The sequence below is a fragment of the Cibotium barometz genome, chromosome 24 (assembly GCF_041138505.1).
Source record: "Cibotium barometz isolate CiBa-2024 chromosome 24, ASM4113850v1, whole genome shotgun sequence".
Classification (NCBI taxonomy): Eukaryota; Viridiplantae; Streptophyta; class Polypodiopsida; order Cyatheales; family Cibotiaceae; genus Cibotium; species Cibotium barometz.
This window is the reverse complement of record NC_141069.1, coordinates 24,735,359-24,762,751: the sequence shown is the minus strand read 5'-3', so window position 1 is coordinate 24,762,751 and position 27,393 is coordinate 24,735,359. Positions and strand designations below refer to the sequence as shown.

Sequence of the window (27,393 nt, the reverse complement as noted above, 5' to 3'; positions counted from 1 at the left end):
CCAGCGGATTGATGAGTTCTTTCTCATGTAGATTCGAACCTTTATATCGAGAGGGGGTTGATTGTTATCATTGTGGTCTATGTTGATGACCTCATCTTTACAGGTTCTTATTCTGTGAGGATCCGTTCAGTCATGGATGCTTTGGAGACAGAGTTTGAGATGACGATCTTGGTCTTCTGCATTATTTCTCGGCTTTGAGATTTGGCAGACCTCGAAGGGCATTTTCTTCTCTCAGCAGAAGTACACGGGAGATTCTTGATAGATTTCAGATGACTGGATGCAGACCAGTATCTTCTCCTATGGATACTAGTGAGAAGCTCTCTCTACTTGATGCTTCTCCAGGGATTGATCAGGGACAATATCGGGTTCTCGTCGGCTGTTTGGTTTGGTTGACCTACTCCCGATTGTACATATGTTTCGTAGTCAGTTTATTGAGTTCTTTCTCATCCAAACCCTGTCAGCAGCATTGGCGGTGTGCTCGCAGAGTTCTTCGGTACTTGTGTGGCACTCTGGACTTTGGCATCTTCTATGGCCAAGGGTGCACTCTTGTTGGATGGTCTGATTTAGATTGGGTTGGAGATCCAGATACTTGGCGTTCGACCACTGGTTGTGTTTTTACACTCGGGTCTGGAGCCATTTCATGGAGCATTAAAAAGCAGCCTATTGTGGCGCTTTCCTCTACACAGAGGCGGAGTACCGTGCGGTTTGTTATGCTGCATGTGAGGCGATTTGGTTGCGGAGATTATTGGAGGAGCTTGGCTGTCCTCCTACCGGATCTACTCTTCTTTGGTGTAACAATCAGAGTTGCATCGCCATCGCCAAGAACCCCGTGTTTCATGCTCGTATGAAACACATTGAGATACAGTATCACTATGTTCGTTAACGGGTTCTTGCTGGAGATTTACGTTTGGAGTATTGTCCTTCAGCGGAGAATGCTGCAGATTTGTTCACCAAGCCGGTTTCTCAGGCTTCCTTGGCTCCTCATCTTCAGCTTCTCGGAGTTTGTTCAGCATCTGGTGTTGAGAGGGGGTGTTAGCACATTCATTCCCAGTTTTTGCCCATTTCTGGTGTCCTTTTCGTCCCTTTTGCATGGCCCTTGATTGTGGGCTGGCGCACCCCTATTTTACATATTTTTCTGGGATTTTTCCCAGCCCGTATGGTTTTTTCCTAGTCGGCTAGCTTATGTAGCTCTAGTCGGCCAGCTCTTCTCTCACTTTTTCATCTTGCCTTGTCTATCTTTTGCTCCCTCACTTATGAGACTGCTCGTGTCTCTTGCTTGGGACTGTTTTGCTTCAGTATATTCAGCATAGTTGCTCCATATCTCTCTCTCTCTCTTGCACTCTCTATTCAGCACACTCTAGTGCTCTTTTGCTTCCGCTCTGTGCACTCTTTCAGTGCCTCTATAGCCCCTTTGCTAATCTGATATCAACACTATGTCATATGCATATAGCAGGACATGGATCGATGTGTAAGTTAGTGAGGACACTATGTACATACTTGCAAAGCAGATATTGTTGTTCTTCAAGAGCATAATCAGCATAATTTTGCCGGACAAACTTCCTATTTTGCGGGATATTGGATAGCTTATGCAGGATCCGCTGGATACTCTGGAGTGCTGATGCTCGTTTGCCATGAATTATTTCCCATGTTGGTATTCAATGATCCAGCTGGCAGATGGATGGTCATTCAATGTATTATCAATGGGGAAGTTTTTGAGTTTGGTGGTGTGTATGCATACACAGCCTCTACTGACAGGGCTCGTTTGTGGCATGCCATCTCCTCTTATTGTTGGCGTTCTAATGCATTTCTTTGTGGCGATTTTAATAATGCTCCAAATCATGTGGATAATACTACTGGACATTCTCACATGCTTCATGTGGAACGACAAGCTTGGGATCTCTTTCAGCACACATGTAATGCCTTGGATTTGTGGCCTCTGTTACAAGCCAATGATCCAGGATTCACATTTCAGCATAACGCTCGATCAATGTATTGTGCTCGTCTGGACCGATGGTATCTCTTTCAGATGCAGCAGTATGATGATTTTGTATGTGATATGTGGATTGATTACTCCTTGTGTCTCTCGGATCATGCTCCGATATGCTTGAAAATACAATTCGGTTCATGTTCTGCCAATGATTCATTAACTAGAAAGAGACTTCTGCATGTCAATAATGCTTATCTTAAGCATGAGGTTTTTCGCAATCTGATTGTGGATATTATTTCGCCATTGATCTCTCAAATGCATGTTGATATGGACACAGCATGGTTTCGTTTTGTTATGCGGGTTCAATGTGTGATCCAGGATTATGGCAGACACTTTTTATCGCATTTCAGAGAGCAAGTTCAACAGGCCAAAGGCACTTGTCAAAGTTTGATGCATCTGGCTAACACTTCATCTCTTACTGAAATCCAGATGACAGAGTTGCTTTCTGCTCGTGCTTTGTTGCATCGTAATGATGAGAGAAAATTGGCAAAGTGGCAGACTAGAGCTCGCCAAAAGGCTATAGCGGATAAAGGATGCACTTCTAAATAATTTTTTCGTCATCTACATCTTTCTAGGCAGTCTCAAACTATTAAGAGGATTAAACTCCCGACTGGTGATTGGACTACCTCTCGTGTGGGGCTTGCACGGGCCATGGAATCTCATTATGGCAAGATTTTTGAGGCCTCTTCTCTCACGCAGGAAGGTCGAGAGGCTCGTCGCTTGTTTTTATCTCAAGTTGCACCGATTTTATCGGCGCACCAGGCTCAACTTTTGGAAGCCGCCTTCACGGAGACAGAATTGTATGCCAGTTTGTGTGATTTGGGCCGTTGGAAATCTCCCGGTTGGGATGGCCTTACTGTAGAATTTTTCTTGTCGTTTTGGCACTACCTGGATCAGCCACTATTGTTAATGATAAACAGGGCATGGGAGCAATAGGTTTTGCCTTCATCTTGGAAAGAAGGCTTGCTCAAGTTGATTCCAAAGCAAGCACTTTGTGAAGAGTTCTCGCAATGGAGGCCGATTACGCTCATGCCTGTGGTTTAGAAATTGCTGGCTAAAATGCTTGTCAATAGACTTAAAGGGTTTTTGCATGATGGTTTGCATCCATCTCAGTATGGCTTCATTCCACGAAGGCAAATTACTGATAATCTAGCAAATGTCATCATTGGCATGGAGTATGCGAAATACACTCGACAAGATGTATTGGTCATGCAGGTTGACATTGAAAAGGCATTTGACACTGTTCTTTGGGATTACATTGCAGATACCATGCTTCGGCTGGGATTTGGGCCTAAGCTATCCTCTGTGGTTTATTTCTTGTATGCTGACAGTACCTCTGCCGGTTTGTTGGATGGTTTTCTCACAGATCCTTGGCATTTGGGACGTTCAGTAAGGCAAGGTTGTCCTCTCAGTGCTTTGCTTTATGCGATTGCTACTCATCCCCTGCTTATGTATTTGGAATCTTTGACTTCGTCTGGAAGATTGCAGGGCTTAAAATTACCCTCTGGGAAACATTTTATTGCGCAAGCTTATGCAGATGATTCTCTCTTTATGCCTCGCAATCACCAAGATGATGTGGAACAAATTATGCACACTCTTCATTTGTTTGGATTGGCAGCAGGCCTCAAAGTGAATTTTCGTAAATCCAAACTATTGGCTCTGACTGAGTATGATTGGCATAAGCTGCTTTGGCCAGGCGAACTTGTTCCTCCGAACATTATAGTTCGTCATTTGGGTTATCCGCTGGGTTGGACTGAATCGGCTACACGGAAATTGGATTGGGTAGCCGAGCGCTTGCACTCCAAGTTACATTATTGGAAGTTGTCCACTTGGCCGCTTCATGTGCGTCTTAGAATTGTGCAATGCATTCTTGTAGCTTATGTGCAGTTTTATCTACCTTTGCTATATTGGTCTCAATCCCGCTTGAAGTCCCTTATGTCAAGTATATTGGCGCATTTCTGGCGCACTTCATCTCGTGGAAAGGGCCTCAGATTGTTATCCATGGACAAGTTATGCTCTCCTAAGCGCCTTGGAGGCCTGAATATTTTGGATTTGAGATGTCATGTTTTGGCTAGGAAAGCTATGCTTTTGCCGGTTTTGTTGGATCAGCAGCAACCCTGAACTCTCATGGTGTCCCATTTGTGTCGGCATATTGTCACGCCATTCTATGGTCATTGGCAACCCACATACTGGGATCTTATATGTGGAAAACTTGAAGGACACATTCCGGGATGTCCTTTCACTTCTTCTCTCATTATTGATTGGAAGGAAGTTACTTCACATATGGTATGGCATGGTTCCCGATCTTTGATGGGCAATTCCCTGCGGCTAGAGAGTTTGCATTGGAGTCGTGTATTTTCTTCCACTTTGGTTGACCGTTCACCTCGTCAGGCATATTTTCTATCTCAAAAAGGAATTTGTCAGATACATCAGGTGGTGGATGACACTGGTCAGGTTCTTTCCTTCTCTGTTGCGGCGGATCGTTTTCAATTGGGATCCCATTATTCTCATCTTTGGACAGAAATTCAGCGGATGATTGCTGATATTGCTCCTTTACCTCGCTTGAATGTGGATTCCCGTCTATCTGATTGGAATCTTGGAACCACTGCTATGAAATGTATTTCAGCTGGGACAGTTTATGCCCTCTTGCAATCGGATGCATGGATAGTCAGACATGGTAATCAGCTATGGTCTCTCTCCAAATCTTCAATGTGGTGGAAACGTACATTGTTTCGCATTTGGAAAAGTCATCTGCCTCTTAAAGAATGCCTGTTCTTGTGGCGCTATTTGGTTGGTGCTCTTCCTGTTGGTAGCTTGTTACATGCACGTCATATTGCGCCTTCACCGATGTAAAGCTACTGAGGAGACTGTCCCACATTTACTATGGGGTTGCGTATGCTCCAGATCGTTCATTCGCCGGGTCTCGACTGCTCTTCGCCTTGGTTTCCCTTCGGGCATTTTTCACAGATGCTTTTGGCTTTTTGGGGTGTTACAAGAATCACAGTCTCAGTTTGCTGTATTTTTCAGCTGGGTCCGATTCTGGGTCTTTTGGACCATATGGCATGTTCGGAACAACCTCATGTTCCAAGCCAATGACATTGTTCCCTTCCATTACTTCAAGTTCTCGCTTGGTCACGCGCTTCATTTTGCTTATGATGCTGGGGACATCACTCTTGATGCTTATAGGATTTACTTTGATTGCTTCTAGGTAGTGAAGCCTATAGTTACTCTTCTTTTTCTGGGTTTTCCTCGCTTAGAGGTTTCCCACTTGTAAATAAAAAGTGTGGTCTTTTTGGTGGGTTTTCCTCGTTTTGAGGTTTCCCACCTGTAATTAATGACATGAAGCTTTACAAAAAAAAAAAAAGTAAGTTAGTGAGGAGCCAAGGCCGTGTCAGAAGAGGACATTGCTGTTTCACCCCAATCATGCTAGTGATGTTTGCAAGCATGCCTCTTGGTGCTCTCATTTTCTTGTGGTTCTGGTCAAATCGGTCTTGGGAAAGGACCGAGTCGACACTAAACTTGGAGCCTGCATGCTGATTGTATAATCAGATTTTATCGTGTATTAGATCTTGTCTGAACCATTAACCTGTTCAATTCCCCACTGTAGCCGCTCTTGCCTAGGCAAAATATTAACGATTCTTACTTGGGCTGCAGACAGACTGGGCAAAACAGCAAGACAATCACATTGTTTTTCATTGTGAAATCAACTGCGAAGGATTGTGTACATTTATGGTACAATACTATTTCTTGTGTGTTTTTTTAGAAATAGTTTCTGTGTCCATGGTTGATGTGTGAACTTTGAAGTTGGAAACTTGCAGGGCCCTTACTTTGAGCAAACAAACAGTCCTCTCCAACGGGTGTTTGGGAATGGTGGCGTGCTTCGCGTGCACTTTGCAGATCTCAAGAAGAACTCGGAATTAGTAGAGGGTCTCTACAGAAAAGTTGCAAGAGAGGGTATATGGGTTGGTCTTCGACACTACATGTTTTTTGGTACGTTTGCTCTATTTTCTGAAAGCATAAGGAAGTGTGAACTTTGTCTTTGAAATTCTAAAGACCTGAGGTGTGCGTTTAGACATTTATTCAGAATGGCAGCAAAAAGTGAGTTGTGATTCATGGACAATTATATGTAATGGAATGGGACCAATTGGGGAGACAACCTCAATGGGTCGAAGTTGTCCTAGCCACCGAATCAAAAGTCCTGGCTAACCAGGGGCTTTTGCAGACAAGGCCAATCATTGTTGTGTAGTGGTGGAAGATCAGGAACTTGGTCTCATCAAGGGCAATGAAAGGCTGTACCTTGGCAAAACATGCGTAAGGTCTAGATAGCATTGCAGCTGCTGTAGAGAGTATGGCAGGAGTACTACATTTTGAAGAATCAAGATGGAATCCAGCCACTGTTGCAGATATAGAGCCCCATAAAGCCCTATCTTGTCTTGTGCAATGTGAATGGAATCTTGTTTGGCCAGTGTCAATCCTCATAGCATTGCAGCTGCTGTAGAGAGAATGGCAGGAGTACTACATTTTGAAGAATCAAGATGGAATCCAGCCACTGTTGCGGATATAGAGCCCCATAATGCCCGATCTTATCTCTTGCAATGTGAATGGAATCTTGTTTGGCCAGTGTCAATCCTCATAGCATGTGGCATCATTGGAAGCTGAGGGGGTTAAAATCTACGCTTGAAATATAGGAACACCCATCCTTTTATTCTTGTTTACTACTTGTCTGCTTAGAGGGATTGTGGAGGTGCCAATGCTGTACTAAAAATTTGGTAGAGTCTCCCTCAGGTGATGAGAGAAGAACATCATTCTGAAGCAAAATAGCAATGAGAGCGTGAGCTAGATGTGGCTGTCCACTTTGAAATACCCTTGGACCTTGGGTTTGCCTTGGTTCATCCTTAAATCCTTGTGGTGATGTGTTTGTGCCCAGAAAGTACAAAGATCATGACCTTGGACTTTCGTTTTCATTTAAATCGTTATGGCCACAAAGGTTTTAAGAGCATTCTTTTGCTTATATGAATGTCTTGAAAACACCTAGAGGGTCTATGAGACCAAAAAGGTAGAACAATGTATCCATGATGGATCTGAACCAAAAAAGTATAGAGAGACGAAGAAGGGAGGAAAGAGCAATGGCAAGGGAAGGCTTGATTGCCTCAACCTAATCTACTTTTTTTCCAGGAAAGAGATCCTTCTATTAGTTACCGAGCAAAACAACCACAATAGCTAAGTACAAACTCAGCTCCACATAGGGGAGCGAGAGTCAAAGAAACAGAAAAAAGGGGAAGGATGCTCTTCTCCTCTGGGTAGTTGCTTTGGGAGGAGAAGCAATGGGGGGAGGAGGGAACAACCACGTGGTCTATAGTGCCAAGTGGGATCACCACCATTGTTAGTGAGAAAGGGGCCTGTGATGCCAAATCCTTAGGAAAGCCTCGTGGTGCTTCCGCATATGGTGAGAGCCACCCTGAAGCTTCCCCCACTGTCCACGGAGGGCATGAATGATATCAATCTAGATGCTTTGGATGGACTCTGCTGGTGGGGTGAGGGTGCCCTTGATGGCCTCGCTACATCGAGCTCTCCAAATGTACCACGCAGCAATACTACTACAAATCTCCCATCTCTGGATAGAATCTAGAGTCCAATGATCAGTGGATAGAGTTGTGCACTGTAGAAATATGGAGATGAGAGACCTAAAGGGCAAGTCTCCCAGCATCCTCCTCCTATGCCATGACGGCCTTGGCCTTAGTGGCCCAAGCAACCGTGTCCCAAGTAACTATGCGGGAGCGTCCATCGTGAAAATGCGGAGAATTCGTTGCCAAACTGCTAAGCCTTCGGGCAATCCCAAAGATAGTGATGTTGGGACTCCAATCTCTTCAATTTTGTAGAGGTTTTTAGAGGGATAATAGAAATTAAGCTTAGTTTAGAGTAATATCGGCATAGTTTAGTTCACAGATAATAATACAAAGGAATGAGGGTTTATTTATAGGAGAGGGAGGCCACTAACTGAGTCCAACTGAGTTCTAGAATTTTTCAGTTTTAGTTTGGCTGAATTTGGACAAGTTTTGGACCAGTTTGGTTCCCTTTTTGATTTGGGTTGATTTAGGAGAGAGGAGAAACAAAAATATTCAATTATTTTTGAGTTTTAAACTCATCGAAGCATGTGAAATAGGCGCCTCCTTAAAAGTCTCCCTTTTCCTTAAACATGTGTCAAAAATGAATGATTACTCCAAAATATCTCATTTTTTTATTAATACACCATAATTTTTAACTAATAAACCTAGTACTTGGTCAACTCTTCATCTTATGTGGGAATTTACTCATTTTTGGGTATTTTCTTTTGTTCTTTGGATTTATCTTGTCCCAACACTTGGATTAATCTTATTGGTCCATAGGAACATTAATTGGACCATAATAATTTTTTTTTCGAAAATCTGGACCCTTAGGCTAAGGTCTTCTGAATTAAATTTTCCAATTGCACCTTGGAAAATCTATTTTGATTTTCTGTTTCAGGGAAACATTTTTTTGATATTTGAAGAATTTATTTATCCAAAAATATCCCAATTTTGATTTACCACTCTCTAGAATTTTTTTATCTCACTAGGCAAAACAAGGAAAAATGATATTTTCTTGTATTCAGAGTCATAGAATGATTACAAGGGATTGAAGTAGAGGCTTATTTAATATTCAGGCTGAGGAGGAATCTTACAATAATAGAGTTTAAGATCCTACTCTCGTAGAAGCTTCGTCCACCGAGCTTTTTTTATCTTTCAACTCACCTTGACTAGATAGCCATTTTAGACTTTTATGGTCCGTTTGGCGCTCTAAAGTAGCGCCATACAAGTAATGTCGCCACTTTTTAAGAGCATGAATAATTGCAAGTAACTCTCGCTCGTAAGCCGAGTAGTTACATTAGGCACGGTCAAGCTTTTTGCTTTCAAATGCAGCAGGGCGTTCCCTTTGCAATAAAACCGTCCCAATGGCCTCTCCACTAGTGTCTGTCTCCAAAACAAACGGCTCATTGGGTCCACAATGCTCAATATTGGTGTCGTCGCGATGGCCACCTTGAGCTTCTTAAAACTTCTTCGTTGAGGATCCCTTTAATGAATAGTTTTATTCTTTGTTCTCAACTTATCGGTTAAGGGGACTGCGATCTTTGCGTAGTCCTTTACATATTGTTGGTAGAACCCCGACATGCCTAGAAAAATTTGTAGTTCCTCGAGATTTCTAGGTTCATGCCATCTAACAATGGCATCTACCTTGTTAGGATTCATCCAATGGCCTAAATAGTGGATCTCCTTAGTAAAAAATTCGCACTTGGATTTCTTTCCAAATAGCTTATTTTTCTTGAGGAGTTTAAACACTGAGCACAAATGCTATAAGTGTTCTTCTTTTAACTTACTATATATAAGTATGTTGTTAATGAAAACTATTACGAATTTTTTCAAATATGGACGTAAAATCTTGTCCATCAGTGTTACAAATGTCGCTGGAGCATTCGTCAAGCCGAACGGCATGACTAGGAACTTATAATGTCCAAAACGATTCTTAAATGCGGTCTTGGGAATATCTTGTTCTCTTAGCTTAACTAGGTGATATCCGGATCTAAGATCAATCATTGAAAAGTATTTTGCATCATTAAGTTGGTCAAAAAATTCGTCAATGCGTGGCATTGGGTATTTGTTCTTAATTGTGATTTGATTAAGAGCATGGCAATCTATGTACATCCGCATAGACCCATCTTTCTTTTTTATCGAAAGAAAGGGTGATGCCCATGGTAAGAACTTGGACGTATAAACCCTTTCTTCATATACTCGGCTAACTTCTATTCCACTTCCTTTACCTCGGAGTAGCTTAACCTCTAAGCAAGTTTGCTTATAGGTTTTGATCTTGGTAGCACATCAATGCCATGGTCAAGCTCCCTAGACGGTGGAACACCATCTGGGAGATCATTGGGAAGCACATTAATGCCATGGACAAGCTCCCTAGATGGTGGAACACCATCTGGGAGATCATCAGGAAATACATTCCTAAACTCTCGCAATAAATCACTCAAAGCAACTGCGTACTTTTGTTGTATTGTCTCGGTTTTAGTCTTGGTACGTTTTGTTCACAAGAAGATAAAACAAGTTTTGAAAAACAGTGGTCTCGACCAAGGCCATTTAAGTTGTCACAACTTAAATTAGTATCAACTTTGGAAACTTTATCAATCACATTTATTTCATCTATGGAAATAAATTGATGCAAGAGAGTTCAAATATGTACCTACTTTATATCGTCGACGTCGATGGCATGACACAACTCTAGAGACGTAATCATGGGTGTAGTTGAAACCTCCTGCTCACTCTGTAGCCTTACCACTCTCCCCTCATGCACAAACTCTAGGCTATTGTCTTGGTAGTTACGACTTAGGATATAGGACCGAGGTTATATAACCACTCTCTGTTTAGATAAATATCTGCTTTAGCGAAATGCATGACCTGGAAACCCAAACTGGCCTCATAGCCTTGCATAGCTAAAGGTATCCCCAAGACCATTGTGTTCCAAACAGTTTTGTTATGATCCATGTCCCTGCTAGCTGTGCTCCTCTGTCACCCTCCCGCTCTACAAAGTCCGAAACCTCATCCACATACATCCCAAATAAGGTGAGAGAAAGGGGGCAGTCCTGTTTCACCCCAATAGTGGAGGGAACCATCTCAGATATACCCTGAGTAGTACGTACCTGCCCCACAACTGTCCTGTATAAAGCCATGATTCCCCAAATCAGCTCTGTGGGCACTCCCATCTCCTGTAGTCTGCGCATCAGTCCGGCTCTCGGTACTGTGTCAAAAGCTTTGCGGAAATCCACAAAGCAACAATAAATCCTCCTGCCATATAATCTGCCCTCCTCAGTAATAGCTGTGAGTGTCAAGATATGGTCAAGAGTGGAGAAACCTCTCTTGAACCCTGCCTGCCCTGATGCACGTATGTCCTCTCTCTCTGCCCATCTACTCAACTCCTGCTCAAGAATAGATGCATATAATCTAGCCAATGTGTGACCAATCATGATGGTATGATAATTCCCAGGAAGCATGGGATCCCCTGACTTGAAGATAGGCACAATCATGGACATATTCCAAGTCTCAGGAAAACCCTCACACATTGCTCGGTTAAACATCATAGCAATAAGCTCTGCAAGCATATCTCTGGCATGAATAAAGTGCTCTGCTACCAAACCATCATGATCAAATGCTTTCCCAGTCCTCATCCTGTCAATAGCTTTCCTTACCATCTCAGCAGTAAAGAAAGCACATGTCTCTGGGCATGACTCCGATGGGTCTGGTAGGGGCGGCTGTCCTGGTGCTGTGTACAGGGATGCTGCATACTCACCCCAAATCTTTGTGGAGGTAATGGCTGGTGATGGTGAATGCTCATGGAATAGTCTCCATGCCTCGCCCGAGTCCTGACTCATAAATAACTGATACAAATCCCTCTCTAACTGAGCAAGATAAGCCCTCTTCTTCCGTCGCACTAGGTGCCGGAAGGTAATCCGTGACTGTCTGTGAGTGGTAACACCCATGAGCACCTCTCTCTGTAATCTGATCCTCATCTCTCTGCACTCCTCATCATACCAACTGTTCTGGGGCATCTTCCCAAATCGTCTCCGTGTAGGCTGACTATGGGGATATGCCTCTGATGCTGCAACATGAAGCGTCTATCAATATCTGAGTGAGCTCATCTAATGGCCGTCCCAGCTCCTCGGCACATAAGCGTTTGTATATCTCATCCGTGTACACGGTGTCAGTCTCCCTCGTAAAGGTATAACGAGTGTGTGTGGAGACCTGTCCCAATGGGGCGGTGCTGAATTGAAATGTGAGAGTGAAGGACAAGATAGCATGATCCACTGCTATTCCAACCGGCCTAGTGCCTACCATTAAATCCTGAAAAGAGGGAATGAGACTGGGCTGAGCCATAACATAGTTCACTGTACTAGCACCATGCCGATGTGGAAAGCTAGTGAAACCGCCCGATGTCGGGAATCTCTGTAGGCCATTCAGGATGGCCAATCCATGTGCAGTCCCCATGTCTATCAAATACCGCCTATACACTGTATGTTCCTCATCCTGTGAGAGTCTAGATAGGCCCATATCCCTAACATCAAGCTCCCTCAACATCTCCTCTGAGGTATCATAAAATACTGTCTAGTTATGGGTGGTCCTGGCATTGAAGTCACCCAAGAGAATGATGTCACCATCCCTGGAGAACTCCCAAATGTCATCATCCAAAATAGAAAAGGGAGACTGCCCGCTAGGTGATGCATACACTGATGTACTAGGAGCAAAATAGCATATAGCAATGTAGAGATATCTGCCCGTCTCTGCCCTCAGTCCAACCCACATGTACCTAGCTTGCTCATCTCTGCGGACTATATGTATCAGTGGCTGTAGCTCCTCTCTAAACAATACTGCCACTCCTCCTGAGCCCCGTCCTCTATGCTCTGAACGAGTCTCCTGTCTACAAGCTGTCTCCCATCGGCATCCACTAACATGTGGCATGGACTGTCCAGGAGCCTGATGCGTCTCACAGTAGAAGATGATGTCCCTCCCAGTGAAACTATCCTCAAAAGCCCCTACATCAAGGTGTAGAGATCCATTACAATTCCAAGTAGCAACTTTGAGTGTAGTCCCATAGGTCTCGCGCCGTCATGAAGAGCGCCTCTCCATAATCACCACTCTACCATCTCTATAGAAGGCCACTTTCCCTTTCTCTCGGGCTGCCCTTATCTCAAGCATAACTTCTTTCATGTGGGCAAGTTGCGAGAGTGTGAGGTCATCTCCAAGAAATATTCCCGTCTTCTTGAGTGTAGGACGTCTCTTCAAGAAGTCCTTCTTTGCTTCCATGGAGGGGAAACGAATGATAAGTGCTCTCTCCTTAGAAGATTCGCCACTACCTTCTCTCTTCTTTCCCACTCTCCATGCCTTTGTGTGCGTGGCTTCAATGCCCATCATAGAGAAGAGCTCCTTGGTTTCCCCTTCTGCATCATCACGGTCTTTTAGACCGGACACTCGTACATGTAAGGCCCGGGTCTTCCTCCTTTGCTCCTCTTCAAGGGTCATGTTGATGATGGTGGGAGTGGGGATAGGTGGCGATTCTTTACCTTTCCCTTTCTTGGCGATCTCGATCCATTTCTCCGCCTCGTCCATCTTCTTTTGTGTCTTTGTGATCACCTCCACCCATGAAGATGTCTTCTCTTTATGTTGCTCCTCCTCCTCTCGAATGATCCTCATTTGTTCCTTGATGGTATTCAGCTCTTCAATAAAGGAGGGCTGAAATTTTCCATCCTCAAGCTTGCTTTTTGAAGTGGCTTCCAACTCCTTTTTGAGGGCTGAGATTTCAGCCGCTTGACTTTTAGCATGCAATTTGGCCTCCACTAGTTCCTCCTTTAAGGCTGAAATCTCAGCCTCTTGCTTCGATGTTCTCTGTTCGAGCTCTTGGATTTTGTCAAATCCCTTCTCGAGTTTGGAGAGGCGGTTTATGATTGCGGTAACGGAAGAGTCGACCATCTTCTTGTTTTCTTTGATAATTGTGCCGAGCTTGTCCTCCACCTTCACGAGCTCCACCTTCACGAGCTCCTCTTTAAACCCGGTCTTGGCCATGACTTTTTGCAGAACTTCCCACAGCCAATGGATTGGAAATTAATCCATTACACCAGCGCGAAACAGCAGCAGCAGGGAGAGAGGGGGGGGGGGGTTCAAGCCATGTAGGGGAAAGAGAGAAGAGAGAAGAGATGAGATTTAGGAGAGAGAGAGTTATGTTGTTGCCTTGGGGGCCTGAGGAAGGGTGGGTGGGCCGAATGGGCCAGAGGATGCAACACAAATGAAAAGGTGGGCTATCAGGAATCCCAGTTTCGAGAGTCCCACTCGGCATGCCAAATTTTAGTGTACCTGTGTAGCAGGGCTGGCTGCCCGGCACACTAGGTGGTGGCTCTTCTCTGGACAGTATGTCCGAAGTCCTCGACGCTCTTGGCACAACACATAAGACACTATGCAGCAGAACACAACACAAGGAGAGACGAGACCGACGAAGAAACTAGAACACTTCGCTACTCCAAGAACACTCATACATGTCCTTCACTGTACCGTGCACACTCGACAGAGGTCACAGTGAAGAAGAGGACACATCATAAGCTGATGATAGAACAAGGGTACAAAGTGGTATGAAGGATGCAAGATAAGGATGTCCTCCAAGGGGGGGCGAGGGCCATATATTCCTGAGGTCGAGACGGTGGCATCTCCTATCCTTGGTGGATGCCTTGGGTGGCAGCGTAGCCTTTGGTTGAATCTCTTATCTCTAGAGATGCGGTGGAGTGTCAGTTGGTGCCGTTGGAACCTTCAATGCACCTCCTTGTGTCCGATGTGGTGGTGATTCTCCACTTGATGATCCAATGTTGGGACCTCCGTTGACTCATTGCCACAGTCACTACCACATCACGTTGCGGTGGACGGTCCCTTTTTTGCATATACTACATGGCTGGGCCGTGGGACTCATATGCCAGAGGTTGAGGGCACTCGAACAGCAGTAGGATACTGGCAATTGTAGGGCCTCCCGCCTCACTTTCTCTTAGATTTCTAGAGTAGCCGTGGGATAGTTTTTGGCCACGGAAGATCACTTTCTTCATGCTGGCACACAGGAGCTTGGCAATTGGCACTTGGTTGGCCATTGGGGATAGACTAGCATTATGTCTGAGTGGTGTGGCCATTCCCAGGAGTCTCAACGTCAGTCTTTGTGATTGCCGAAGGCTCAATGGGCGGATTCTACGCATTTTCACTATGGATAAGGTCCCCGCTTGCATTGTTGCGTGGGGTAATGTCGCTTGAGACACTGAGGCTGCAGTCGTCATGCCATATGAGGAGGGTGGGGGGCTAGCCCTTCAGGTCTCTCACCTTCGTATTTTTGCAGTGCCACTTCCAACTCCACCTACAGGTCATTAGACTCAAGTTCTAGCCACAGATGGGAGATTTGCAGTAGAATTTTTTTTCCCTGGGAAAAAGATCCGTATATTAGTTAACAAAAAAAGCAGCCTCAAAGGGCTAAATACAACCACGAAGGGATAGATACACACTCGCCTCCATGTATGGGGCGGGGATCAAAGAATCAAAAGGTGGAGGAAGATGCACTTCTCCTCCGGCTGGCCACTCTATGAGGAGAAGGCTATCTCATACGGGGGAGGGGGAGGGAATAACCACATAGGTGGTCTGTAGTGCCAAATGGGATCACCATCTCTATATGTGAGAAAAGGGGGTGTGTGAATAGAGAAAAACTTTTGGGACTCCAACTTCTGATATCTCCTGCAGTAGTAAGCCTTGGACTGATCTGTGTTCACTGTTAGGTGCTGCTCTTCATACTACTTTTGAGGGCGAAATTTGTTGCTCTTTTGGCTGGTTCTACTACTCTTTAACTCTGATCTTCTCTTCCTTGGCTGGCTGCTTGAAAAGACTCGAAGAAGATGTGTAGAATGGGGAGGTTCTCTTTATGGGATCCCAAAAATTATGCCAACTTGCCAACTTGTATCAATTTCATTTGTTTGTGTTTTTGCATTAATTGCTTTCACACTTTGGAAGGCAGCCTAATGTTGTCATGACCTTTAGCAATGCTTCCTCCTCTCCTTCAGCTACCTGCCCACACTCTAAAGAGGTCTTGGGTTTCCATTCACACCCTATCTGTTATGCCAAATACGTGGTTAAGTGGAGACTCAGTGGATTGCTGACTCTAGCCGTTCATATAAGGTATTTTCTAAGCTTGCTAGGCTAGCTACCATGTGAGACCACCTCTGTTTCACAGAAAACATTAAACAAAACAACAATGAAAACTTACCAGAGTGGTTTTTCTCATTGAATTTGTGAGCATTAAAGAACCCAGGTATCTAATTAGCAAACAATGATTGACCTCTGCAATTTTGTTGTTTGTTTATGTGTATGGAATTGAATGCAGCATACAAAGATCCAAAGGGAAAGAAGAAACAGGGCCTTATAGAAGACATTTCAAGTGTACCAAAGTGCTTTTTCGTGTGTACGGACTCCCTTGCAAGGTGGGATTGTATCAATCCAAAATTCCACCAATTTGGGAGTATTGGCGAAGCTCGTCAATTCATGATGCACATCGACATGGTGCCAACATTGGCCAAAAAGTTTGCCAGGTTATACAAAAAAAGTCCCAAAAAATATTCTGTTTCATCATAAAGTATTGTCCTGTAGAAAACTTTTACTTCGTTTATGTGAATGACTCCCTTTTAATTGGCTCTCCTGCTGTGCTGCCTTTCTTTCCTTCTCACCTCTTTCTGCTGCTGTACTCTTGCTGCTCATTGGCTATAGCTTCTTCTTGTTCCATAGCTGCTGTCTGCCTCTTCGCCTCTGTTAGTGTGTTTCTATTTTTCTTTTCCTCTTATGTCTTTGTTATGGACTCGCAGCCTCAAGTGGTCTACTCCCATTGTGGGGATAAGGTTCGGAGGAAATCTATCCATAGAGACTCAAAGAATCGTAACTGTGAACCATGATAATCCTGATGCGCAGCACTTGTTCAAAACTTCAATGTCTTCATAAAGATTTTAAAGAAATCAGACCGCCAGGGACAAGCCCAAACCAACTTTGAAATACAAAATTCTGTCCAGACTATATTGCTGAGATTTAAGAAATTCTCTGAATGCACAGTCATTATGTTTTTTCCCGGCAAAATGCCTACTGGGAATGATGTTGCTCAGTGGACTAAGAACTTGCTTGGTGGATGCTATGCCGATGGGGTTTATTATGCTGCTCGTGGCTTTTGTGAAGTGGTTCTCTAAGAATTAATATATAACTATTGGGCCCTCTTAAAGCATCTATGCCCAGTATGGTTTGAGGTGGTTAACTTCCCGGTAGACTTCTTTGATTCATTGCCAGGATTGGCTCAATGTTGGGCAGTGTCATTTGTCCCCCATGTTTATTGGGTAACAGAAATAGATTTTGTATTATGTGGGATACAAATAAACCCACTCCACCATCCATTGCAGCAGAGGTTGATGATGTTTATATGGGCGAAAAATATTATGAACTGAAATGGGGAGTTTTTGCAGGAGCATGGTAAACTTGTCATAAGTTTGGACACTTGGCTTCTGATTGTCCTACTCTTACATTGAGCCCTACAGTTGACTATATTCCTCCGACTCCAATTGTAGAAACATCATTAGGCCAAGCAAAGCAGTGCCATTTGCTAACACAGGAGTGCAAATAAGAACAAGAGCAAGGCAACCAACGAATTGAACAGATTGTAAAAATGTTGCAAACAAGGATAAGAATGTCATAGATTTGGAGGGTTGGCAGACCCCAAACCCCAGAAAGGTGATTTCTGTCAGACCCCGACCGTCACAACCCAAAATGTGGATTGAATCATCTTCCTCTGAGAGTAAAGCTTGCTTGTCGGAAGTTGATACAGGAAAGCTTTGGGCTTCAGTAGTTCAAGGTGGAATGCAAACTCGTAGCCACCAAGAATGCCCACAGTGTGACTGTGTAGCGTGGACCATCCCCTTGGATTGGTCTAGGACGTCCTCCTTGGACCATCCTCATTGGAATAGTGCAGCTGGACCATCCCATTGGACTAGTGCAGTTGGACCATCCAGCTGGATTGAAACGGATCCCAAAAGCGGTAGGCTCACACTTCATTGAAGGCACCGCTCGTTGATTGGCATCTTCCTCATCAACCGCCGCCAATTGGCATCTTCCCACCGCGACACACCTTTGGACCAAAGATAGAGGATTCTCACGAACAACATCCTCTGGCAGTGAGACTCGCCTGAACATTTAAAGATGCATCAAAGGAACCAAGGGATTCAACTCTTCATGCCACACCCCTTCGGCTCATCCTCTTCATCGTTGTCATTGTTGTCCATTCATTGAGTCCTATATAGTCGCTGTCATTCTGTCTTGTGGGTTTCCATCACATTGTGATCACTGTTGGGTGTTTACGGTGCAGTGAGGAGTTGTACGATGTGTGGAAGTGATACAAGGGATTCAGTCTCTTCTCATTTGTTCTGTCTCTTCATTTCTAGTCTGTTCAAGTGTTCTTCACCGTGCGTGAGCTAAGGACTCTGGGATATACTGTCCAGAGCAGAACCACCACTCTCGTAGTGTGTCGGCCAGCTAACCTTGCTACAGGTACACTAGAATTTGGCATGCCCAATGGGACCCTCGAAACTTGGAGTCTTAGCTCACCCTTATTTCTGTGTCCTGTGTATGCCCAATACATGCTCCCGTGGTAGTTTGGTCAGCCCATTCAAGAGTCCTCTCTCAATACGTTGCTACAGTCGGAAGAGGTTCAATTATGTACCACCTAGGGATCCCCTTCCACCCTTTCCTATGGCAACCAACCTTTGTAATCCCACCTTCAGTAACAATGAAGCCAACCCTCTTGGTCTAGCCAATCCTCTTGGCACGCAACCCCTTTTCACGGTGCTAGGCTGAGTCAATGTCAAGCTTCCAACCTTCAAAGGATCATCCATTGAAGATGTAGATTACCACATCTGGCGCTTCATCTCTACATGCAAGAGTCGAGGCCTTGAGCGAGAGGACGCCTTCTTGGTACTCTTTCCATCCACCCTATAAGGCTCCGCAGACAAGCGGTTCAGTCAATTTCCAACTGACCACTTTGCATACTAGGCCACCTTAGAGAACACCTTTCTCCGCACCTTCCGTCCTGGTAACTATGAGGACCGCATCCTCCAAGAGGTAGGGAAGCTGCAATTGCTACTAGAGGAGAGGGTGTTAGAACTTATGACATGGACCACAGTGCTAGTGGCCCGCCTACTGACTTACCCCGGCGATTTTATGGTGTGTCAGTGGGTGACACATGCCTTATTGAGGACCACCCACAACAGACCGTGACGATTTTATGGTGTGTCAGTGGGTGACACAGGCCTTATCGAGGACCAGCCAAGAGAAGATCTAGGAAAGCAGGCCAGCACCAACTGCCTTGCTAGAGTTTCAAGAGCTAGTTTCTCAACTGGAGAATGCACGCCTAATGTTTGAACGTGAGGTGAGCTCGGCACCTTCTCCAACCACATCACTGGATGACCCGGTGGCTCAATTGGAGAAGGAATTGGAGGCCTTGAAACTAAGTTAGAAGTCCCAAAATGAAGGGCGCACCTTGCTCTAACTCAAAAAAGAGATTGAAGAATTGAAGACCCAGGAAGAGGCTAAGAAAGGGGTGTGGTGTGCCACACGCCAGTCTCTTGGACACACTGTCAATGAGTGCCCGAGAAGACGGTACTGCTCCTTTTGCGAGAAGAGTGGGCATGAAGATAAAGATTGCTACTATCTGAAGGGATTCCGCTAACTTCATCCTGATTTCCGCGGAAGGAGCTTCCAACCCTAGCCACTATGCCACAGCTTCCTTCCAAGCTGTCACACCTTCCCTTTGCCAACCTTCTCCTCAGACGACTTACCTTCCACTACTCATCGCCAATCCACCGGCACCCCCATGGCAGTTGCTCCCATCAACAACCCTCCTACTTGTCCACCCCACAATTAGCCGGTAATGTTTTACAGATGCGGGGAGTATGGTCAGTACCAAAGACGGTGCCCCAACCTGAAGGAACACCACCATGTTGGCACTGCTCGGAATCAGAGTATCATTATACCTGGGATTGCTCCAAGCAACGGGCATCCACCTTAACGGACTTCACTTTCCAAGGAGCCCCAACCACCAATTTGGTCTAAGTGGGAACTCCACCAACCACTTGCTCCACTGTAGCTACCCCATCTTATCTCACCCTTGGAGTGTCCCCCACTCCCCCACCATCCATCTAGGTGCACCCACCAGCAGCCACAGCAATCATCTGTACACAGAAGAAGGCCATGCCGAATGCAAACTCTCTGGAGGACCAAGAAGATGCCACTGAGCCAGCCTCAAAACGTTATAGATCAGCGATTCTTGCAAGCTTTCAAGGATCTCCAAGGCCTTTCCCCAGCATCTAACAAACCAGCTTTGTCTTCCTTCTGGCAACCCAAGCCTCACAACCTTCTCCATTCACGATTTGCTAAGGGGTGGTGGTTAACCTTTTTGACCTTCTGCAAATGAACCCCAGCGTGCACCCTCTTGGAGGAGCGGGACTGTGCCCCACCAAATTCGAGTGATGGACAGTCTCACAATGGTGGGCCATCTCTTCTTGAGAGAGTGCATTTCGGGATGCATGGGTATCAGCCACACCAATCCCTCTCTCACAGATTACCGGAGTCCCCATCTAAATGTGGAAATCAATGGTACTCATCTATCAGGAGCAATAGTTGATGGTGGTTCTGGGGTAAACCTCATGCCCAAATTCACGCTCCGTGTAGTGTCTCCAAGTAACCAGACCTACCAACTTCTGTGTCAGGATGGCTGACCAACAGGAGGTGACCCCCATAGGCTTAGTGGAAGGCGTCAATGTGGTGATCCAAGGAATTCCGTTCTTGCTTGACTTTGTGGTGATACGATTGCCTGCGGTCAAAGGGGCTTACTCATCGTGACTCGTCACTAATTGGGCAACTGTGGCTTATTAGAGGGAGAGGAGTTTTGCATGACTGGGGCTCTGACTGTTTGTGGATCCCCTAAGAGCCGAAACTGGAGGAAGGCTTGGATCAAGGGATCCGTGGTGCCACAATAGCTCCCACATCTTCTGCAACCCCTTCTCCTTTGACATCCTGACTCAACCCTAACGAAGGCATTATCTCCCACAGTGACGAATCAGAATAGCGGAAGGTCTAACATCCTACATGGTGGACATCATGGAGGTACCAGAACACTATGAGGCAGTGGGTCTAGGAGAGCCTGTCATGAACTGCCACAGGGGAAAGAGACACACGAAACCACTCCCGGGTAAGGCTGAAGAGTATCCAACTAATGTTCCACCCACTAGTCTTAAGCCTCGACTGCAACATCCTGAGCCTGCACTGGTGCCGGTACCCATGGAGGAACCTGCCATTCCGATAGGGGATCTCCCTCACTCTTGGAAGGGAGAACAATACGGAAACTTCCCAATCTACCAACAGCCAGCTCATGACCCTTCTCTCCTCTCCAAGGCTGTTGATACAAGTGAACCCCTTGGTATTTCCTCTTGCCAAGATCTAGTACGTGAATTCAATCATGGCACAACGGATATCTTGCTGGCATCCTGGTTGTCGGATCATCCGATCCTGTTGGACCAAGCTGCCACCTTCTTGAAGTCTTACATGGATGTATTTGCCTGGACCTATAAGGATCTGGATGGTGTACCAGTTGACATTGGTGTCCACACTATACCTCTCCAGGAAGACACAAGACCAATCTGAGGGCGAGCTTACACGCTTAATCCAAAATATACTGAGACAGTCAAGGTGGAGTTGGAGAAAATGGAGGCTGCTCACATCATCTCACCTGTGGAACACTTAGAATGGCTCTCTCCTACCAAGATCTGGGTGTGCATGGATTTCCGGCCCCTCAACAAAGCCACTATTAAGGTACAACAAAGTAGCCATCCACCCGGACGACCGCTCGAAGACAGTCTTTATCACCCAGTGGGGCACCTACATCTACAATAAGATGCCCTTTGGATTGTGACCTACATCTACATCTACAATAAGATGCCCTTTGGATTGTGCAACACTCCAGCCACCTTCCAACGGATCGTCACTAACATTTCTCTACACTTTTATAGATGACTTTTCTAATTTCACAGGTACTCAAATCACCACCTGCATAGGGGCCTTTGTGGAGCATCTTACCTAGTTGACTCTAGTTTTCGACAAGTGTCAGTCCTCCCGTCTTTGCCTCAATCCTTGCAAGTGTCATTTTCTGGTTGTTAGGGTACGCTCCTAGGTCACATCATCTCTGCTGAAGGCCTAGCTCCCGACCCTCACAGGATTGTCACCATCCTTAGGTTGTCCCCTCCCATGAACTCCAAAGGAACCCAAGTTTTTGTAGGGCATACTGGCTACCACCATTGCTTCATCATATGTATGCACATTGCAGATGTGGCTCTTCCCTTGACCCGCTTAGTCAAACCATATGTTCTCTTCCACTGGTCCACCCCAGAGTCTACTGTCTTTGCTTTTCTCCAAAAGCGTCTCACAGAAGCCCCCATCCTCATTACACTCGATTGGATGATGATCTTCCACGTCCACACAGATGCCAGTCTTACTACTGTTGGTGCAGTCCTCACCCGATCCAATCCAGCGTACAAGATGGATTGCCCCATCTACCATGCCAGTTGTTTCTCACCCCGGTCGAACAAAACTACAGTACCATTGAGCGGGTTCGGTCAAATCAATTCAGTTAGTTAAGGCTTTTGACTACGTTAGAGAGAAAAATTTATCCTGGAGGAATCGCTCGTGCTTTCCGGGCAAGGGAAGTTTTTCCGGGTTCGATTTTGGAAGAACTGATGGATTAGACTCTTGTCCGGATATTATGGGGGCGAGGCCCCGAGTGTGGGAACCCTACCCCGTGCAAGAAATGCTACTTCCGCTAGCACCCCTTGAATTCATTGCGCAGTGGGGAGAGGGATCTTACAGCTGGTATCAGAGCAATTTGGCTAAAGTGGAAACCGAGAAGCCAAGAATGCCATAAATTTATGAAGTAGCAGTAAAAGGTTGAAATTGTGTGATGAAACTCATACAAGGCTTGGCCATTGTTTATGCCTTCCAAAAGATTTGACATTATCTATTGGGCACTCATTTTATCATCATCTCCGATCACCATGCCCTCAAATACCTTCTCAACAAACCACAATTGGCCAGTCATGGAGGTGGTTGCTCCTCTTCCAAGAGTTTGATTTTGACATTCCACTTTGGCTAGGCAAACATCACGTTGTGTGGTGGTTGGGTGATGGCCTCTATAACACCACCAACAGACACACAAGAGGAAAATTTATAAGGATCAAACCTTGGGGACTCTAGGATCCCAGCTCAAATGACAGCAATCAGCTTAGGCTCTAACCCTTGACCTCTGGCTGACACAAATGGACACCTCTACACCTTTCAGTATAACCTGACGACTACCTCCAATTGTCCTCCACCATCAGACCTAACCTCCAACACTTGAAACCTTTTGCCCAAAAGCCTCAGATGACCACAGCTGACGAGTAGCTGACTTAAATCTTTCTCTACTACCCCAGACAGATCTGATATCAATTGTTACCCGAAACAGACACTATCTTGACCAGTCTGCCAACATCAAAACACCTCAAAGACTTGCTTCAGAACTCCATAGCACACATTGGCATCCTTCAGCTGACCAAAATTCACTTCAACTGATGCAGAAATGATAGAAAAATGCCTCCGAAATATTCCTTTATGTTTCCAGTCCAATAATGAGTCTTTTTGGATCCTCTGTGATCCTCACTTCAGCAAACCTTGTATTCACTATCCCACGACCTTACCCAACTCTTGGTTGATCCCCTTCTGCTCCCCTGTTGACAGAAAAACTCGCAGAAGTGAACAAATTTTGACAGAAGTTTAGAACATGTGTTTGCACACAGAATCACGTTCGCCTGCCCTCTTGAGTATCCTCCAGTGATGACAGCTAACCACAAACACTTGATCCCAATCTTCTTAAAACCTATTAGCTCCCTTCTGCTGACGCCCTGTTGACTCTACCTTTCCCTAGATGCTAGTAAACTAGTTTGGATACTTGATGCAGAATTGAACCCCAATATTCATCCTCCTGGATCTCTTATTGTTCCCCGTGACCAGCTAGAATCAATCTATCATCCCTAGAGCCACACTAGACATTCCCCTATGTTTTGCTGATCTCCAGTTGACACTAATCTAACTGGACTTTACTGTTACCAATTCTACTCTTGGAGGTAGAACCAACCGACTCAGAATCCCTGTCTGGATCAGTAACTCTCTCTTTTATGTCCGCTGTATCCTCCTACCCCTTGAGCTGCCCTAGCTTCATAAAGATACGACTTCAAAGACACCTTGCTGTCAACAACTGTCAACTTCTGCTCCCCTATTGACAGAAAAATTCGCAGAAGTGAACAAATTTTGACAGAAGTTTAGAACATGTGTTTGCACACAGAATCACGTTCGCCTGCCCTCTGGAGTATCCTCCAGTGTTGACAGCTAACTACAAACACTTGATCCCAGTCTTGTTAAAACCTATCAGCTCCCTTCTGCTGACGCCGTGTTGACTCTATCTTGCCCTAGATGCCAGTAAACTAGTTTGGATACTTGATGCAGAATTGAACCCCAATATTCGTCTTCCTGGATCTCTTATTGTTTCCCATGATCAGCTAGAATCAATCTATCATCCCTAGAGCCACACTAGACATTCCCCTATGTTTTGCTGATCTCCAGTTGACACTAATCTAACTGGACTTTACTGTTACCAATTCTACTCTTGGAGGTAGAACCAACCGACTGAGAATCCCTGTCTGGATCAGTAACTCTCTCTTTTATGTCCGCTGTATCCTCCTAGCCCTTGAGCTGCCTAGACTTCAAAGACACCTTGCTGTCAACAACTGACTACTATTGACTAATTTGAGGTTTGATTGCTGATTGTTGACGGCTGACTCAACTGGAACAGACTCTCTCAGCACTGAGTCCTCGAAGACCTTTAAACCCTCTAAACACTCAAACCAAACCAAAATATGACCCTATGGACATCCAGTTGATCAGCTGCTCCAGAATGACCAATTTGCCCACAACCCAATCTGACTTTTGTCAGACTTCAATCTGTTAGACTTAACTCAAAACCTTCCCTTGTATCCAAGATGATTAGAACTAACGTTTTACTTCATCAGCTGACTCCTTAGATAAATAGCTGCCTATAGCTGTCACCCTTCTGACTCTTTCTGACAGCATTATCTAAATAGAAGATGACTTTTTCTATTAAAAGGGTAGCTCAAACCCCCTAGATTGTTAGACACGGACACTTCTTCATAGGTGCTCTACATCAACTAAAAAAAAAACAGAACAACTCAAACTAGCTCCAAAACACACACTCATAGACTATGTCACAGGTATAAGCTTCAAACCCACGGTTTTGTTCACAAAACAAAGAGAGACTGTTTCAATCCCCTTGAGACAATGGGTTCAAACTTGTTAGCAAAACACACTGAAAACTTAGGGCTTTTATAGGTAAGCTCCAACCACTATCCTAACTATAGTGAACACACTGACTTAGACTGCAGGCTTCTCCTAGAGAGACTCTATTTAGCACACGGGTGACCTATGACAGCAACAATTGAGCATGAATTGGGCTAAACCACATCTCTAACAGAGTCGCCTTTCAGAGATAACTAGGGACACGTCTCTTGCTCGATTCTCTGGATCAAGACACCTCTTCTGGTGTGATTTTTCCAAATCCACCTCAATTGGATTGCGCTTCAAACTCTATGACCTTTGAGAATTGGAAGCCCTCTCGTCAGCAACACTTTCCTTCATTGTAGATCCTTCTCCTTCTTTACTCACACTTGCTTCTCCCTTGTCTCTTGATTCTCCCGCACATCTATTTGTCCATTTTTTTAATTATCTCGATTTCTCCTTTTTCCCCGTCGCCGCCTCGCCGCCTTTCTGGAACCTTTGCGCCATCACTCCCCTTCGTTCATGCTCCTTCTATTTGTTAGAAGATATTGATCTAGCATCCATTCTTATTGTGATTTCCTTAGTGATACCTTAGAGTGTCTTGTTCTAAGGTTAGAAGGCTCATTTACTAGAGTAACTGAGTGTAGGTCTAGTAGATACTTTTCTATGATTGAGGCATCACCTTTTAGGTGAGTCTGGTAAGAAATCTAAGGGAGGTGGAGAGATTCATGGGCCCTAGGCGCCTCCTTCTCTTGAGCCTATATAAACAGGGTCTACTACTCACACTTGAAGGCTAAGTAGAGAGCTAAGTGGAGAGTGTAATGCCCATGCTTTGTGTACTTGCTTAGTGATCAATATCATAGTTGTCTCCATACGACGTATGGTAGCATATCGTACGGAATACTGTACGATATGATACTGTACGGACTCGTACGGATTTTTTGAGATTTTTTCCCCATTTTTTTCAAATTTATTATTATTATTTTTGGGAGTAATGGTCTTGTTTTTTCTTGTCTATGGTTGTTTGAGCTTTCCTCTGTACTATGATGCTTCCCTTCTTTTTAAAATACTCCATATCTCGAAATTGGAAATACCTAAGTTTATAAATAAATTTTTAAAGCACAGGATGAGGTTCCGATTGTTCTTCCTCCGCTCTTGCAAATGAGGATGCTCTGATTGCCTTGTCACAGGAGCTTAGAGAGCCCGAGTTTGATGAAGAGGGCAACATTCTTAGCGAGGGTAACTTCTGCAAGTGCTCCGATAGGCACTCTTCTGATGGAGATGATCCTAGCGAGAGCTCTGATTTTGATAGTGATCACTTCTCTATCTAGATTCTTGCCCCAACCCTCTAGCCTCCCTTTTTTGTGCACCACTTTTTGTACTTACTACTACGGCTACATGCGCCTAGAACGCCTCGCATTGTATGACTTAGGCTTTAGCCTAACATCTATGTATGTTTTCAACTTGGTTTTAATGGAATTTTGGTTTGAGTCATGTGACAACTTGTCTTCCCTTTGAAATTGAAAATACTAAAGTTTGTAAGTATTTTTTTAAAAGACCATACGATACCGGATGATAAGAATTTTTTTTATATCATACTATATTTTCCCGTACGGTATCGTACCTGACAACTATGATCAATATATTAAGTGGTCCTTTGTGGAAATACTCTCCTCTTTGCATTTTTCAATAGCTTGTGTTTATGTGATGCTTGTGGTGACCTTGAGTACACTCTTTTGCTCATTGGTTACATCTCAGTATTATCTGGCATGTGTTGCTCTAGTGGTGTGAGTTTGTTTGACTTAGACTGCAGGCTTGAAACTTTGTGACCTTTGAGAACTGGAAGCCCTCTTGTGTGCAATAATTTTCTTCATTGTGGATCCTTCTCCTTCTTTACTCACACTTACTTCTCCCTTGTCTCTTGATTCTCTCGCACGTCTATATGTCTATTTTGTTAATTATCTCGAGTTCTCCTTTTTCCTTGTCGTCGCCTTGCCGCCTTTCTAGAACCTTTGCGCCATCACTCCCCTTTGTCCATGGTCCTCCTATTTTTAGTTTTTCGACATCTGCTCTTATCCTCTCCGTTGCCACGTTGTCACTGCCATGTTGGATTCACCACACATCATCATTTATTTATTATTTATTCCCACACTCCATGTTTGTTTTGAGCCTTGGGCACCTCTCACAACGTCATGGGGATCATCTCTCTTGCATTGAATCTGGTGAAGGAGCCATAGATATTGATGAGGATCTCCTTGATAGTGTTCTTTTTAAAGTGGATGCTCTCCCAGACTGGTATAGGGATGTTCTTGCCTTTCTTTCTACAAGCCAATTTCCATTAGGTGCAAGTCCCAATATGGAGAA

The 27,393-nt window shown here is 44.7% G+C and overlaps 1 protein-coding gene across 3 annotated transcripts in view; it reads left to right on the top strand.

The window, feature by feature from the left end:
- The window catches only part of LOC147625068 (putative RNA-dependent RNA polymerase 5), a 143,864-nt gene that overhangs the window by 25,932 nt on the left and 90,539 nt on the right, over window positions 1-27,393 (top strand). For all 3 annotated transcript variants that reach the window (XM_086818320.1, XM_086818319.1, XM_086818322.1), the window contains exons 3-5: window positions 5,642-5,719; window positions 5,806-5,977; window positions 15,950-16,154. In XM_086818320.1, coding sequence (XP_086674446.1) covers window positions 5,642-5,719; window positions 5,806-5,977; window positions 15,950-16,154 — 455 coding nt within the window. The remainder of the gene's footprint in view (window positions 1-5,641; window positions 5,720-5,805; window positions 5,978-15,949; window positions 16,155-27,393) is intronic.